Source organism: Glycine max, chromosome 6 (genome assembly GCF_000004515.6).
Source record: "Glycine max cultivar Williams 82 chromosome 6, Glycine_max_v4.0, whole genome shotgun sequence".
Lineage (NCBI taxonomy): Eukaryota > Viridiplantae > Streptophyta > Magnoliopsida > Fabales > Fabaceae > Glycine > Glycine max.
This window is the reverse complement of record NC_038242.2, coordinates 28770086-28788904: the sequence shown is the minus strand read 5'-3', so window position 1 is coordinate 28788904 and position 18819 is coordinate 28770086. Positions and strand designations below refer to the sequence as shown.

Sequence of the window (18819 nt, the reverse complement as noted above, 5' to 3'; positions counted from 1 at the left end):
GTCTTTGGAATATCTTTCTTCTTAACTCGGATTTGATGATACCCCGATTGCAAATCGATCTTCGAAAATACCGTCGTTCCCCTCAATTGATCAATCAAATCATCTATCCTCGGTAGGGGATATTTGTTCTTGATAGTGACTTTGTTCAGCTGTCGGTAGTCTACGCACATCCTCATGCTTTCATCCTTCTTTTTAACCAATAAGACTCGCGCTCCCCACGGTGATACGCTTGGGCGAACCAATTGTTTACTTAAGAGATCCTGCACTTGTGCCTTCACCTCTACTAGTTCTACAGGAGACATCCTATAGGGCGCGATCGACACTGGATTCACCCCAGGCACCAAGTCAATAATGAATTTCACTTCTCCCTCAGGTGGTAATTCACAAATGTCATTAGGAAAGACCTTTGGGAATTCTGACACCACCGGTATGCTGCTAACTTCAGAGACCTCCTCCACATTCATGGAGAATAGCACCATGTAGGTTCGAACGTCCCCCACTCCATCGTTGGCAGCATTCTCCTTCAATGGTTCATTTGAAATTACATTTCCACCAAATACTAGCATCTTCTCTTTGCAGTTTAGAAAGATATGATTAGTAGATAACCAGTCCATTCCCAAGATCACATATAGATGAGCTAAAGGTAGGCAAATCAAATCCGCCATAAAAGATCGACCCACAACAGTTATAGGACACTTTAAACACATCCGAGAGGTGGTTACAGGCTCGTTAGTCGGAGTAGACACCACGATATCATATGGTAACTCCGTCGTACATAACCCCAACCTCTCCACACATGCATGAGATATGAACGAATGTGTGGCACCCGAATCATAGAATACATCTAGCAGTTTATCAGCAATTAAACACTTACCCTGTATCAAATCGTCGGAGGCAGCAACTTCTGATCCACTCATAGCAAATACCTGAGAGGGTACCTTCTGTCTTCCACCACTAGTGTTATTGTTGTTGCTAACATTAGGAGGCAGTAGCTTCTGATCCACTCATAGCAAATACCCGAGAGGGTACCTTCTGTCTTCCACTACTAGTGTTATTGTTGTTGCTAACATTACTGCTCCTCATGGGATTAGTAGATCCACGGTTGATTGTGTTAGAATTGGCAGTTACCGTCGGTCTCCCAGCCATTCTACACTCCCGAGCATAATGGCCTACCTTGCCACAAATATAGCAACGATCTTCCTGTGTCTGTTGGAGTTGTGGGCAATTTCTCCAAAGATGCGGTCCTCCGCACTGAAAGCACTATACCCTAGTCCCCTTTGACTGACTCATGTTGGACGTAGCCATAGGTTGTTTCCCCTTGTTGCTGGAATATGGCTTCCTCCTCTTATTACTGTTTTCTCTAAAAGGGTGGCTTCTTTGTGGTCCTCCAAAGCCTCTGGCTTGCCTCTCTTTCATCTTGTCCTCAAATATTCAGCACTTCGTCACCAGTTGATTGAAATTTGTAATCTACATGTAGCTAACTATCTGTCGAATCTTCAGTCGAAGCCCATTCTCAAATTGAGCACATAAGTCCTCTTCGTTCTGAGCATCTTGGTATTGAGGCCAGTATTGTAGAAGTTCATTAAATTTGGTCGTGTATTCTCCAACGGACATGTTTCCCTGCTTCAAATCCAGGAATTCCCTCGCCTTTCGCTTTCTGAGATCTCGTGGAAAATAGTTGTCTAGGAATTTATCCTTGAACGCATTCCAAGGAATAACGCCTCTAGGTGCTGCTAATGTAGGTTTCACGAACTTCCACCAATTCTCAGCTTCTCCCTGGAGCATGAATGTCGCATAAGGGACCTTATGCTCCTCAAGACAACTCATTGCCTCGAAAATCTTCTCAGTCTTAGCTAACCATAACCTAGCACCCTCTGGATCATAGTCCCCACTTAACTTCGACGGGTGGTTCTTACGGAAAGCCATGAGTCCCCAATACCCTGCCGGCTCCACATCACGTTCCTGCACTAGAGTTTCCAGCACAGCTGTGATGCGGTCGAGGACATCACAGTTATGATCCCTACCACGTCCTGCCATACCTAACCTGTAGGAAAGCTATTAGTATCCAAGAAATTCTACTGAGAGAGTGTACCATATAGGCTATGATAGTTATAACAATATCTCTCTCTCTCTCTCCATATATATATATATACACACTCACAACAATTCTACTAAATGAATTGCACTTTCCTGCTTAAAACAAGAGGGTAGAATTACACACAATTTGTGACTTAACGTCACTCCCCGAAACCTACTTCCAAGTTTCAGATATACACAACATTCACACAGTAAGACCATGGACAGGTTCACTAGAATCCAACATTTGCTCTGATAGCACCAATTGTGGCGTCCCTAAATGATGACTGGTTTAATAATAATAAATTAAATAGCAGAAACCATGGGAAAAAAAAAATTCTCTTTTTTTTCGCACTGTTATTTATTTCACGGTAATTAATTTCAGAAGGAAATTTACCACTATAGAGTCCTGAGTGGCCAGTTCACAACTCTATTCGGATTCATTTCTTTCTGATCACTTATAATCTCTAAACTATTTTTCTTTTTCAGAAAAAAATATCAGTCATCATTTAGGGACGCCACAAGAATGACTTGACTTGCTAGTGTGTGGTTTGTCTTGTCATGTACTCTTAGGCGCCCGACGAGATTTTTCACTAGCATGGTACCACATTGCATATAGGATTGAGTCTTAGTGTATCTGCTGCATAACGCTTGTGTATTGTTCTATATTGATTGATTTGATGATATTGTGTTTTGACTATTGAGTATGCAAATGTTGTGAAAACAAATGAGACGTGTGATGAAATAACATGAGTTATGCTCAAGTAAATTGTATTTTGTTATATAATATTTATACCTATATGTTGTCTTATTTTTCTCTATTAGTTAGGAATGTGATAACTCACTCCCTCTGTTGTTTGTGTTTAGATCATGTGATGATCTTGAACTTTGTATTCGGGAGAGCAGATGACTAGGTGAATTTCTTTAAGGAACCTTGTGTTGAAGGACGTCGGGAAATAATGCTCGGATAGGATGTGACATTAGGGTATAAGTTGCTATATTAATTGTACGAGGTCTTGGACAACCTTGTTTTGAGCCGAAATAATATATTAATTATTTGAACAAGTTTTATTATGGTGTTAGAAATGTGAATGTGAGCCTTCTACCCTCTTGAAAGGCTTGTATTTAAATTTGTTTTAAAAACTTTTAATTAAGTTTGATTTCTTATTTCTTTTATTATTGGTACATATATGTATAGGGTAAAGGGTGTCACATTTAGTGGTATCAGAGCAAGTCGAACCTTTCGGCAGTGTGTTATGTGCTTATCATATTCTGATGTGCACTTTGTGTGATTACTTATTAGTACTTTTGTTTAGCATGCTTAAATTATTATTTTGTATTTTCTTATGTACGATCAAATGAGACTTACTAATAATGCTTACATGTGTCTTGCATCCTTAATGTTTGCTATATACCATAAATCCATTGTTGAGTCATGAGACTGGCCATCTCTATAATTTGTTAAGTGCAGTTCGACATTATGGCAAGCCGTTAGATGATGCAAGAAGCCTTGATACTAATGGATAATGCCTTAATGAGCCCTTATCTTCCTGCATTTATAGACATGAGTTTGCTGAATTGTGCAACTGCCCTACATGTGGGGTGTCACACTACAAAGTGAATTCTGACGAATGCAGTCAAGATGCAAGCGCATACAAAGATCGTCCATCAAAAGTGTGTTGGTATCTTCCAGTCATACCAAAGTTTAAGTGATTGTTTGCTAATGTAGAAGACGCAAAAAACCTAACATGGCATGCTGATGACAGCATCAAAGATGGATTGCTCCGTCATCCTGCTGATTCTCCTCAATGGAAGACAATTGATCAATTATATTCGGAATTTGGACAAGATCATCGAAACCTAAGGATTGGTCTCGCTTCCGATGGAATGAATCCGTATGGAAACTTGAGTTGCAATCATAGTTCGTGGCCTATTTTGTTGATCATTTACAACCTTCCTCCTTGGTTGTGCATCAAGCGGAAGTACATAATGATATGTATGATGATTGTCGATCCAAAACAACCAGGAAATGACATTGATGTCTATCTTGCTCCCTTGATTAAAGACCTCAGAAAATTGTGGGTAGAAGGGGTTGATGTGTATGATGGGAATGCTCAGGATACCTTCAGGTTGCGTGCCTTGATATTTTGCACCATTAATGACTTCCCAGCACATGGGAATTTGAGTGGATATAGTGTCAAAGGCCACCACGCATGTCTGATATGTGAGAAAGATACAAGTTACATCCAATTAAAGCATGGCAAGAAGACCGTGTATACAAGACATCGAAGATTTTTGAAACCTTTTCACCCATATAGGCAAATGAAGAAAACATTTAATGGGACATCTAAGATTGACAGTGCACCGATTCCTTTGTCAGGTCTTGAAGTTTTTGATCGGGTGAAGAACATCAGCAGTATGTATGGGAAAATACAAAAAAGGATGGCTCCCACAACAACATTTGGAAGAAAAAGTCTATCTTCTTTGATCTGCCTTACCGGTGCGATTTACATGTAAGACATTGTTTAGATGTTATGCATGTTGAGAAAAAATGTATGTGATAGTTTGGTTGGCACGCTGCTTAACATTAAAGGCAAGATAAAAGATGGTTTGAAATGTCGTCAAGATTTAGTAGAAATGGGCATACGACAACAGTTGCATCCAGTGTCAAAAGGTCTTCGAACGTATTTGCCCTTAGCATGTCATACGATATCAATGCTTAGAAAAGAAATTTTTGTCATTGTCTTAGAAATGTAAAAGTCCCACAAGAATACTCTTCAAATATCAAGAGTCTTGTATCTGTGACTGATATAAAATTGGTTGGGTTGAAGTTCCATGATTGTCACGTTTTAATGCAACAATTATTACCTGTAGCCATTCGAAGTATATTGCCTGACAAAGTTAGGGTTACAATAACTCGATTATGTTTTTTCTTCAATGCGATCTGCAAGAAAGTAATCGACCCCAAACAGTTGGATGATTAGGAAAATAAGGCTTCTATTATCATTTGTCAGTTGGAGATGTATTTTCCACCAACATTTTTTGACATTATGATTCACTTAGTTGTCGACCTTGTACGAGAAATGCGATTGTGCAGGCCTGTATATCTTCGATGGATGTATCCGGTTAAGCGTTACATGAAGGTGTTGAAAAGTTATACGAAGAATCAATATCGGCCAGAAACAAGCATTGTTGAAAGGTACGTCGCCGAAGAAGCTATTGAGTTTTGTTCTAAGTACATTGAAAATGTTGCACCTGTTGGACTTCTTGAAACCCGCCATGAGTCTACACGGCAAGGTAGAGGCACACGGGGATTCAATGTTGTAATACCAGCATTGTTGAAAGCATTATTTAAGATAACATTATAAATAATACTTACATGTGAAAGTATTATTTAAGCTAACATTTAAATAATACTTTCACATGTAAACCCATTGAAGGTCAACCAAAGTAAACCCCATTTTGTCTTGTCGTACACCAGCATTTCCATTAACCCAGTCGCACCTGAAAACGGGCACTCTAAATTCACCATAATCAAGCTCCCAGATATCCTTAATGACTCCATAATACGGCATGGACGCTCAAATATGATGGTTATCTAATGCACTACTAAAGTGGTCCGAATGAGCATCAATTGACACTCCATTGTTTTGTACGATACTTTTATCATCCTATGACTTTGTGTAGAAGGAATAATTGTTGATATCATAACCTTTCCAAGTGAAGACATTTAGATTTGGGCCAACTCCTATTGTACAATGATAATGTCTTAGAACAACTACCATTAGCAAATATTGTCTTTCTAAACCAATTAATGAAACTCCTATTGTGCTCCTGCAACACCCGCATCATATTCATGTTTTGGTGACAAGCTGCGACATATTCTTTGTGAGCATCTATGTATGGTATTACCTCAGCAGTGTTGCTTAGTACATATAGATGCGCTTGTGAGACCTGCTGGCAATCCACGATTACAACATTGAATCCTCGTGTGCCTCTAACTTGCTGTGTAGACTCATGGCGGGTTTTAGGAAGTCCAACAGGTGCATCATTTTCAATGTACTCAGAACAAAACTCAATAGCTTCTTCGGCGACGTACCTTTCAACCATGCTTGCTTTCGGCCAATATTGATTCTTCGTATAACTTTTTAACACCTTCATATAACGCTCAACCGGATACATCCACGAAGATATACAGGCCCGAACAACCGTATTTCTCGTACAAGGTGGACAACTAAGCGAATCATAATGTCAAAAAATGTTGATAGAAAATACATCTCCAACTAACAAATGATAATGGAAGTCTCATTTTCCAAATCATCCAACTATTTGGGGTCGATTACTTTCTTGCAGATCGCATTGAAGAAAAAACACAATCGAGTTATTGCAACCCTAACTTTGTCAGGCAATATACCCCGAATGGCTACAGACAATAATTGTTGTATTAAAACGTGACAATCATGGGACTTCAACCCAACCAATTTTATATCAGTCACAGATACAAGACTCTTGATGTTTGAAGAGTATCCTTGTGAGACTTTTACATTTCTAAGACAATGAAAAAAAAATTCTAAGTCATTGACATCGTATGACATTCTAATAGCAAATATGTTCGAAGACCTTTTGACACTGGATGCAACTGTTGTCGTATGTCCATTTCTACTAGATCTTGACAACATTTCAAACCATCTTTTGTCTTGCCTTTAATGTTAAGCAGCGTGCCAACCAAACTATCACAGACATTTTTTTCAACATGCATAACATCTAAACAATGTCTCACATGTAAATCGCACCAGTAAGGCAGATCAAAAAAGATAGACCTTTTCTTCCAAATGTTGTTGTGGGAGCCATCCTTTTTTTGTGTCTTCCCATACATACTGCTGATATTCTTCACCCAATCAAAAACGTCAAGACCTGACAAAGGAATTGGTGAACTGTCAATCTCAGATGTCCCATTAAATGCTTTCTTCATTCGCCTATATGGGTGAAAAGGTTTCAAGAATCTTCGATGTCTTGTATCCACGATCTTTTTGTCATGCTTTAATTGGATGTAACTTGTATCTTTCTCACATATTGGACATGCGTGATGGCCTTTGACACTATATCCACTCAAATTCCCATATGCTGGGAAGTCATTAATGGTGCAAAATATCAAGGCATGCAACCTGAAGGTATCCTGAGTATTCCCATCATACACATCAATCCCTTCTACTCACAATTTTCTGAGGTCTTCAATTAAGGGAGCAAGATAGACATCAATGTCATTTCCTAACTGTCTTGGATCGTCAATCATCATACATATCATTATGTACTTCCACTGGATGCACAACTAAGGAGGAAGGTTGTAAATGATCAACAAAACAGGCCACAAACTATGGTTGCAGCTCAAGTTTCCATACGGATTCATTCCATCGGAAGCGAGACCAACCCTTAGACTTCGGGGATCTTGTCCAAATTCCGAATACAACTAATCAATTGTCTTCCATTGAGGAGACTCAACAGGATGACGGAGCAATCCATCTTTTGATCCTGCCATCAGCATGCCATGTTAGATTTTTTGCGTCTCATGCATTAGCAAACAATCGCTTAAACCTTGGTATGACTGGAAGATACCAACACACTTTTGATGGACGATCTTTGTATGTGCTTGCATCTTGACTGCATTCGTCAGAATTCACTTTGTAGTGTGACACCCCACATGTAGGACAGTTGCGCAATTCAGCAAACTCATGTCTATACAAAATACAATCATTAGGGCAAGCATGTATTTTTTGGTATTCCATACCAATATGGCATAATATCTTTGCCTCGTAATGATTCTTTGGTAACTTGTTATCTACAGGAAGTATATTCTTCAATAACAAAAGTAATTCGTTGAAGTTTTTGTCACTCCATCCAAATCTTGCTTTCAAATTCACCAAGCTAACACCACCGATAACCTTGTGTACTTGGTGCATCCCATATACTATGGTTTCTTAGAATCATTATCTAACTTTTCATAATAAGGTGCATGTGCTTGCCTAAAACCCTCTTGTCCAAGATCACGTAGCATGTCTTCTATACGATCACCGACTTCTTCGTCAACTGGACCAGTCGGAGGGGTTGACGACATTTGTGGTAACTCACCATGCCATATCAATTTTGTATAAATAGGACAGATACCATGACATATAAGATGTGTTCTAATGTCATCCAAAGATTGTCGTCGCCCATTCAAACATTTAACACATGGACAGAAGTAAATCTTCAACCTCATTCTCGTACTCTTGAGTTATGCATGGTCTTTTCATCCAACTTCGATCCATCTTTGGTGTAATTTGACAAAATTTCGACAGCATTTCGCTTTGGTCTCCAAGTATACGACATGAAAGCGGTGACATCAATTCACCCCGATCATGTATGCACCCGGAGAACAAAGCAAGATGCAGTGCCGAAAATTTAGTCAAAAATAACACAACATACTTAACTTATAAGTGAAAATGAAGTAAAAATAATTAGTCTTCCCAAATTGTCCAAACGGACAATTCAAGATTCAATACAACAATTAATCCAAACTCTCCGTATTAATCGTTGTATTGAATCTCAAACGGAAAACTATGGCTCGCTCAATGAAGTAGAATATAATACTAAACAATAGTTACATGAGGGGCAAAAATATAATAATTAACGACAAAAGTGTTAGAATGACATACATACCTCCAAAGATGCTACTAATGAAAGGTTTGTTTGCACTAACGCTGGAGATGAATAGACGACTGTAGCTTAAGTGAAGCAGGAAGTACTTTTATCCTATCTATAACAGACGGTACACGGTTTAACACTGGTACCTACAAACAATACAAAATATTCAACACCACAATAGGAGTACAGTTCTGCAACCAAAAAAAATTAAAACACACATACAACATATGGCTGTAAGGTAATTGAAACACACAAATAGATCTGCATATGGCTTTTCAAGATAACACATTAAGGAAGCAGTTGTGTATTAAAAAAACTCTGTTTTTCTTTGATATGTCTAATAGTAATTGTAAGTATTAATGATGCAAAAAATATGTATGATAAAGCAGACAAGAAGTGTTGATAAGGCTGCAGAATGTTGCATGTGCAGTGCTGCAGTAACAGTGTATATATTATATTGTCTATATTATATTGTAGATTTCAACTTAAATGTAAACCTTGGAATTTCTTTTTATATTTTTCCTCTTATTGATATTATATATGTGTTCCATGGACAGAATGTGGAAGAGTCCGAGGTTGACCCCTCGGTAAATGGCAATTCTAGAAATGTGGATACATTGAGCACTTCGAAGCACAAAGATGTCCCTGAGGAGCACTACCATGACCCTGTAGAGATAACTGAGATGGACTATTCTCCAGCAAAGAGAAAGCCTCCTATACACAACTGAGTCTAGGGATGATCAACTAGAAAAAAGAAACTGACAAAGTTCCGTATATTAGGATCAATAAAATATGGACAGAGATGCTGGACAGCATTGCAGAAAATGCTGCAGTTTTTTTGGCCTAGAATATGATTTGTACATTAGTATCCTGTCACCTTTTATTGATTATAATATATATTTTTAAAACATACTATCTTTTAATTTGATGGTTAAGAACAATTTTCAGTCTAATTTGTGGATGAAAACCACCTATGCAAGTATAAAATATACAATCATGGAGAGTTTTGTAAACACTATATAACAAACAACTTACAAGGAAAAAAGACCCTTGACTTTGCCAAGATCCTAACCAAGAACACAAACTAGGAAGTTCCCCAACTAGGTAGGAGAACTATAATTACACTGACTAATGACTGTGTGTGTGTAGAATTAATTATCCACCACATAAAAGCATCATGCTCAAAATAAAGATTCTATTTTTGTTGCAAAAGTAGCCAAAGTAATTAGTTGGAGTGATGTAGGAGGGTGTGATTGTGGGTCACATACAGAAGAGTCACTGTTTCTTATTTGAAATATGAGAAAGGCAATGATTGATTGCAAATATGATTTTGGTTGTCAGTGCCAGAGCTTCAATTGATGAAGATGTTTGCAAAATTGTTACTTGGAGAAGATATGTCAGGTTCAGGAAATGGAGTCCCTGCAGCCTTGACTATATCCAATGCCATCACTAATCTATGTGGTGCGTAGTCATGAAACAGTTTCTTGATGCGGGTTTCATTTACTGAATTTTAATTACTGCAATATGATGCATGTTTTGTGCTTTTACCCCCCCTCCCAGTACAACAACCAACCACTTCAAGTCATTCAAAGGTCAAATGAATCTGCATACTCTTCACAAATATTTTGGGATGCCCACGTAAACAAAGAACCTCGAACTCCAACAATCTAATAAAAAAATTTACTGTCCTTTTACTTCGTTGTGTGTACATAAAAGGCAGAAATGTCAGTCAGTCACCAACATAGCATTTAGTAATTAGCTTTTGTTTGTGTTGTGTGTGTGTGTGTGTGTATGTATCCATTGTGCTAGTGTTATTGGATAGGGAATCTTATGAGGTTGCAATTGCAGCTTTTGGTTTTTTGGGATCAGCAGCAGTGATAGAAGCAGAACCCTTACTTTGAAATTGTACCTTCTAAATAAGTAATCTCAAAAATAAATATAATAACGCAAATTATTGAATATGATTTACAACAAAATAATATTAATGAATTTTACAGATACGGCTAGCTAAAACGTAATGACAGCTTATAAAGATCAAATCATAAGTGAAGAAAGAAATGAATCTTTAATAGTATTTCAACATGAATTAGCTAGTTAGGTCGATCGTATTTTTGTGTGCATCAAAAGTTGACCTACATCTAGAGTTGTTAATAGTATTAAATTGGAGGTGTGGCTAGCTAAGGGAAATGATATTGAACTATATATTAATGAGGAAACATAAAGCAAAGGCACAGGATAGCTGGGGCTGGCAAGCATACAGCTCGGCAGATGGCTCCACCATACTTATACTCATATAATTTTGCAGTGGAAAGCAACAAAAGCAACATAAGCTACCTGCACTGCAATATATACATGAATAAATGATAATAGAGAAGATGGGAGGGAAGGGGGACTGCCGCACCTACCTAGTGGCCTAAACTTGTTATATAGAGTCTACCATATATATATGCAATTGAAGATTGGAAAGCGACCCAAGATGGAAGAAAGGCGAACGGTTTTCTCAGAGGGTAGTGTAGTAGTAGCTAGTGAGGGCCTTGTAATGAAAGACTAGAGACCTAGTGTGGGGTTTCTTTTGAATTGAAGGGAGGGAGGGGAGGGTAGATATATATTAGTATTTTAAAGGAAGAAGGGAACCAAAAGAAAAATGTTTTTTTTTATCAGCAAAATAAATGTATTATATATATTGGATTAAAACAGTACCAGAGGTCCTAATACAAAAGGGATATACAGTCCTTATATCTAGACACCAGAGATGAATGGTATTCTAGATACTAGGAGAACATCTAATTTGTTCTATTTGTATCACCATTACATAAACAAAACCCTGTCTAATATTGCTTGACCATTGATTTAGATGGGTTGTGAAGTCTTTCTCAAAATGTCTAAGCCAAGTCCAGGTCAAGAAAATAGCTTCATCAAACAATCGATTAGCATCGAATTCTGCATTGGAAAACAACATTCTGTTTCTAAGCTTCCAAATAGCCCATGTTACCGCCAACCACCAATACCTCCACCTCTTGCCCCTTAATCCTTCTGTCTGTATGAAGATATGCTGGAGAAAATGTTGTGTAGGCCTGAGGGGGAAAGCACATTTAATATTCAACCAAGACATCGATTCCCACCAAATTGGTTGGATCATGATGCAGTGGAAGAACAGATGAGATACCTCCTCCTTAGCACCTCTGCAAAAAGGGCAACGCATATCCTGAATCTGCATTTGTCTCCTGTGCAGATTCTTCTTTGTTGGTAATTTGTCCCTTAACAGACGCCAAGCAAAAACCGCAATCTTACTAGGAATTTTTATCTTCCATAATTCCTTACACCATTCCTCTTGTTGACCTCCTGCAGTAGCTTCCCAAATCAGATTATATGCACTGCGTGTCGAATAATTTCTTGACTGATCTCCTAGCCATTCCCACTCATCCGATCCTTGCTGCTGAATGTCCATGCCTTCTATCTCCCTTAGGAAATTGATGGCTGACTCAATTTCATTATCGAACAGCGATCTTCTCCAAATGAATTGCCACTCCTACCCTGAATCTATATGATGTCCCAGCTGTCTGATGCTTTGTTTCTGCTGTGATGATATTAGATACAGTCTAGGGTATCTCTCTGCTAATGTTTGCTGTTGCTGGCTCCACTTGTCTTCCCAAAACCTAATCTTGTCCCCACCTACAACCTTCCATCTCATATTGCTTTGAATAATGTCTCCCTGATGTGAAATATTGAATGTTTGTTTTAAATTCCTCCACCACACAGATTGTTGTCCTGTCCTCCCTAGTTCATGAAAACTCCTCCACCCTCCATATTTCGACTCCAAAACTCTGGTCCATATCTCCCCCTTTTCTTGCATTAGGTTCCACTTCCACTTACCAAAAGAAAAATGTGAACGAAGGAAGGAACTGCAATTACATACTTTACATATGCTTCTACAGCTACCTAGCCAGCTGCATGCTGCTGCCATTATTTGGCGTATTGCAAATATATTGTACTCTTTCTGCCTTCCCCTACAATACACACGCACACTGTGTCTGTGCCCCTTACATATATACACTGTGTCCCCATTCCCTTACATATGCTTCTACAGCTACCTAGCCAGCTGCATGCTGCTGCCATTATTTGGCGTATTGCAAATATATTGTACTCTTTCTGCCTTCCCCTACAATACACACGCACACTGTGTCTGTGCCCCTTACATATATACACTGTGTCCCCATTCCCTTACATATGGTCCCACTCCTATTTCTGTGGTCTCCCTTTATCCCTTCCTTGAAGGTAGCAGACTCTGTGATAGATAGATAGATTCATAACAGTCCCCATGCCTTCGTTCCCTTTGTTACAATGGTTACTAAAAAAGCCTTGCTTTCTGTTTTGTTCAGCCAGCACTAGACTCAAAAGAATATATGTATCAGGCAGCACTAGGCGGAAAGGATAATAGTTAATCACCCATATACTATTTTACTTGTTTCCATGTGTTGTTATTTTTAGAATTGGAATTAGAAGGCAGAAAGTCTGCTATGTTGAAATCATTGGGTTTAAATAATTAAGGTTAGATTGGATAAGTTATTTTAATACGTTTTTATTTTTTTTTAGTAATTCAAAATTTGATTTCATTGTTTGGTAAATAAATTTGTTAAATAATTTCTAAAACACTAGTTCTAATAGTATTATTTAAAAATTTAACCTTCTGGTTTTTTTAGCCTAAACAACATTGCTACTGCAAATTTAAAGCATGTTACATTTTTAAATTTACCTGTGCTGACTTGTTTCTGCAGTTATTAACTTAACTGTAATCTTCAATACATTGCCTGTTGGTGTAATCTTCTGAATCTCTCTGACTATTGTTGTTATCCTACACATGTTGGATGGTTCCTATGCACATAGTTTTAGACCAGCTACGGGCTGAGGTGAAATTTGCTAACAACTATTTAATGCAGATTTTGAGCTTATGGGTTATCTGTTTAGTATGGCTACTACAAAGCCCAATCAAAGTCAGTGTAGTGAATAAGTTTTTTTGGAGTACACCTGTCAATTTGAAAGCAGAGATGTGTTCAATGCTTCGGCTACTATATGCAGGGGTAAACTCAAGTAATAAGTCATAAGGTTGTCAGCAATCCTCCATGACTATTTTTTATTTGTATAATTAATGGCTTGTTCAGAAATTCTTGACTCAGCATGCTTCCATGATTGGAAATGAAGGAAGAGTAGGAGATGGTTGGGGGGGGCTTAAGTGAAGACAAACAGGGTCGGCACTGGTTCAGGTTTCTTCAATAAAAATCCCTTCGTTTATTAAAATTTTTTTTTGATCAGCAAAGTTAATTGTATTAATATGAAATAGAGTACCAGAGGTACTAATTACAAAGAGTATTGAGTATTATATGTAGTGCAGAAGTAGTCAAATAGGAACTATTTGTGTGGTGTACATCTATTGCTGTTCTGTGTGTACTACCCTCTACATAAGCAAAAAACCTTGTCTAATATTGCTTGACCACTGATTAAAGTGGATTGTGAAATCCTTCTCAAAGTGTCTTTGATTAAAATGATATCAGACTTTGATTGTATACTCAGGAGACACAACACACAAGGCTAATTAAAAGTTGAATATTCAGAACATGATGAGGAGTAGAAGGAGAGCATACTCAAAGGCCAACCCATTGAACAAGCTTAATCAAGGTTGCAAAGGAGTGGTCACACAGAAAAACACGCATTTGTCCTAAGAAGGTAACTAAGTTGCAGACAAACTCAAAGTTCTAACTGTCAAGTGAAGCATCGAAGGTTGTTTTGGTATTGGTTTTATGAGAAACAGTGGTTTTAATTGGCATTGATGAAAAGGTGGTTTTAATTGGCACTTAATTCAAAAGTATAACAATATTAAATCAAGAAATTATTAACAATATTTTGATTTGATGAAGATAAAATGCTCTAACTAAAATCTTTTACACCATTCTAACTAAAAAATGATGAATTATTTATAGGTGGAATATTTGTTGGAAAAGTTTTATTATGTCTGTTCAGACTTTAGAGCTGACTTTTGTTGTATCTAGTATTACTTGTTTAGTGTTTACCGTAGTCTAGGAACTCTCTTGTACTCCTTTTCTGTATATAAAAAAAAAAAAAAATATATATATATATATATATATATATATATATATATATATATATCTGCTGAATGTGAGACACTCAAGCATTTTGTGCCTAGCTAAACTGATAACATCAAACATTAATAAACTAATTTTGCTTGTTACATCTAGTTTGTCCTACTAATTGTTTGAATTTGAAGTAGGGGCTTCTTATGTTTGTACTCTATCATATTCAGCTGTATACAGTACTCTATTATGGTATTGGGGGTGGAGGGTGGGGGAGGAAATGTGCTCAAGTATGCAGTAGGGTAATTAGTTTCTAATTCGATTTCTAGTTAAAGTAAATAAGTTCTGATAGAAATTTTACAATGTACAACAGAGAAGATGCTCTTTTATGTGAAATATATTAAATTTAAAAATATTCAAAAACCATTTTATGTTGTTTGAGGTCCAAATGGAGAAGAATATGCATGGTATCAATGTACAGTAAGTTTATTTTATCTCCTTGCTTAATTTTTTTTTTATCATGTCCATTAAACTAGATCTCTAAACCTAGTTTTCCTTGCATTTAAGCATTCTACCATGAAATAGTGGCTAGTACTAGAGTGACAACTTTTAAAGAGGCTAAAAGAAGCATAACTAGCGAATAGAGGTGTTACATTGGTTATGGGCATATGCATAACTAATGTGACCTTGCACACTTGACTCTTGTAATTGTCAAGTTGTCCAGTCTGTCTAAGTCATTGGTATATAAGATGCCCTCTACTTGTATGTAATTAGTTCTGCTGGTTATATTTGCAATACTTGAAGGGGACTACGATCATCACTTTCCATGTGTATCTAGCCTTCTATTTTTTTAGTCAATGGTTGTCATGGGATTTTAATTCATGGATCTCTTGGAATTTCTTTTGATGTGAAAGAATGAAGATAGTTAGTCATATATCTGTCTTAAGTTGGATGCGAAAATTGGGCTTTGTGAAATTGTTGCGATCAGACAAATTAATAATTTGAAAGTTTGAAAAATATTTACATAATAAGTGCAGATTTTAGAGTAGCACTCAAGTGACAGGAAGTCAGAGATAATTATGCAGTCTAATATGATCATTTTGAATTATAAAAGAAAATTTTACTAAATTTTGCATATATACTTTAGCAGAAGGTATGGTGTAAGGTCAAGAAGAAACTTACAATTGAATAAAAGCCCAATCATGATATGGGAACCACTGAATAAAAGTCTCCTTCAGAAGCAATTATACCTGAAGGTACAAACCATGATCTCAGATGTTGTTCATACTGACTACAATATGTTATATTCGATTCTTAAAATTGTTTATAAATGATGGAACTTTAACGCATGCCTTTTTGTTACAAATTTTAAAATTATACATAATCTTGTTTCAATGAACTATAACAATGACAGTGTGTAGGATGTAGTAGTGACTAGTGAGGGTGTTTGGAAGAAAGCATGAGGGTGCAGGCAGAATGATAAATAGGATGATGATGTGCTTCAACAGAAAAATAGGAATTGATTATTAGCTAACAAGCATCACTTGCACTTGCTCGTTAGTCATTCATTACCCATCATGACTTGCCTATTCAGAAACCTTACACCTAAATTCCTTTTGAAGCACACAATACTATCAAAAATATCTAATTACTAATATTATACTATTACTAACCTGGAACAGGAGAGAGTATCATTTAAATTACTTATTCTAAAGTATGAACAAGGTGTATAAATATGGTCAACTTAAGCACTTTATACATACATATTTCTTAGCTAGGTTCATGTTCTGCATATATATATACGGAGTTCTTTCCCATAAAATAGAACTCACATAATTGTTGTTTAGACTAACACCAACAGGGTCTGCCATCAGTGATGGGAAACGAGGACAAACTAATAAGGTGGTGCAGAAGAACGATTTGGCCAGCAACTCAAAAATTTCAGAATCACAACAATATTGGAAGCTAATAACAACACCAGGTTGAAGTTAGCTTCTAATGTAGCAAAGAAAGTTAGCAATTACTTATAAATTCTAACTTCAGAGTTTCACAATACATATAATTAGCAATTTAGCAACTTGCTTTAAGATTGGTGAGTAGTGATTTTGAGTGTTCCTTATTGCAAGTGAGTGTAGGAGTGATATTTGGTAGCATAAGACATTAATGTGTAGTAGAAAATTAACTCAGCCTTGTTTAAAAGCTATAATTTCCCTTGTTTAAAAGGATTTTAAAAGTTAGAATATGAAACAACATAACAGAACAAAGTCAGCCTTTTCTTTTCTCATCAAGGTTCCATATATTCTACCTCTTAAGTTGGAAAAATAAAAACTAGGTTTTTTGAGGATAACAGTTGGAAAGTGATTCTTTTTAAATTATTTTCCCTTCCTATTAATTTTTAAACTCTTCAGCTAAACTCTGTCTCTAAGTCTTAATTGTTTGAGCTGGGAAAGCCTATTGTTAATGAAGTCACATTCAAATTAATTTGGACTTCAGAATGGTTTAACTCATCGCATAAATTAATGTAGACTATAGGGGAATTCATATGATTTTTTTGCAATCAACATATATTTACTGAAATTTTGGATATTGAAACCTTTAGGCAAGACCAACGGTCATGGAGTGTGTCAGGTCTTTTTTAGATATATAACACGTGGATACTTCTTAGACTTCATATTTACTCAGTAGACTGATGCTTTGATTTTATGTGTAAGGCAATCTCGGAGATATCATAATTCTCTTAAACTGGATCTAATGTGCATCTCAGTCAAGTAAGTGTTAAGAATTAATGATTTTTTAGGAAAACTTATTTTAATTGAGTTTCAGAATAAATTTGAGATGAATACTTAGAATAAGTAGCATTAATACTCGGTAATACTGAAAATTTCTAAAAGGAGAAAGATACATTCATTTTCTCTTATATTGCTGATCCAGAATCTAATAAAGAACTAGATCGAGGGAATCCTATATTGCTGATGCTCAGCCTCTGGATAGGGTCCTATGTCTTCTGAATATGTAGGCTTAGGAGTTCACAGTGACCGACGAAAATATAGGGATATGTAAGTAGAATAACTTTAGATCCACCTTTCTACTACTAGTAAATAACAATCTGGTTCTAGGAATCCTCTATGATTTCTGCACCAACAATGTGGTTGTAGGAACACAGTCATTCATCAAACATTATTGTCTGCCAATGACAAAATCATAAAGCAGAGTTCAGTCTAAATGGTTTTCCTACTTCAATAACCATGTACCAATTGCAGCTTTTTCTAATGACAAACAAAAAATCTATATTTTGATACAACCTTCCTTATGTATGCCCCATTTCAAACACTCCCATATCCAAAGGGTCTCAACACACCTTGTGGCCTTACCCAAAAACTCTCAATGCATACTAAAGGGCAGCTTATTCAGACAATTACAAACCAAAAAGACCCTATATCATATAGGGTAAGAATTCCCACAAGCATCAGACTCAACTAAAAGCACCAAGTGTTGCTACTTTGTGTGTCAATTAAGCCGCAAGTGTTGACGTAGGACTGACAGTTACAAACGAAAAACACCATTAATTCATTCAAGACATAGCTGTACATGCTTATACTGAATCAGTATATGGAAAATGTTCCCGAAAGTGTTGAGGTACGACTGACAATTACAAACCAAAAAGACCCTATGTCATTCAAGACCTAGGTTTAGATGCTTAACTAAGTGAATCACTATACGGGAATGAAAATGCCAACAAAAACACAAACTTGGTACAATGGCAATATTTCTAAGACTAAAACTAAAAATTTCAATCCAAAGAACAATAATAAAACCAAGCTATCGAGGTTACCTTAAAGTAAGCACTTTCTACAGCCTTTTCGTCCTCGCTAAGTATTGAGCTGCAGGAGATTTAAAAGTAAATGCAAGTCAGTCAAAGCCATTCAAAACACTTGTTTCATACCTTCTTCATGGTACTAATAACCCCAGACTAAGT

The 18819-nt window shown here is 36.7% G+C and overlaps 1 protein-coding gene across 1 annotated transcript; it reads right to left on the bottom strand.

Moving 5' to 3' along the window:
• Positions 1 to 1467: 1467 nt before the first annotated feature.
• LOC102668080 (uncharacterized) lies at positions 1468 to 2037 on the bottom strand. The gene has a single exon (XM_014776662.2). The coding sequence runs from the start codon at positions 2035 to 2037 to the stop codon at positions 1468 to 1470; it is 570 nt and encodes a 189-aa protein (XP_014632148.1).
• Positions 2038 to 18819: the final 16782 nt, after the last annotated feature.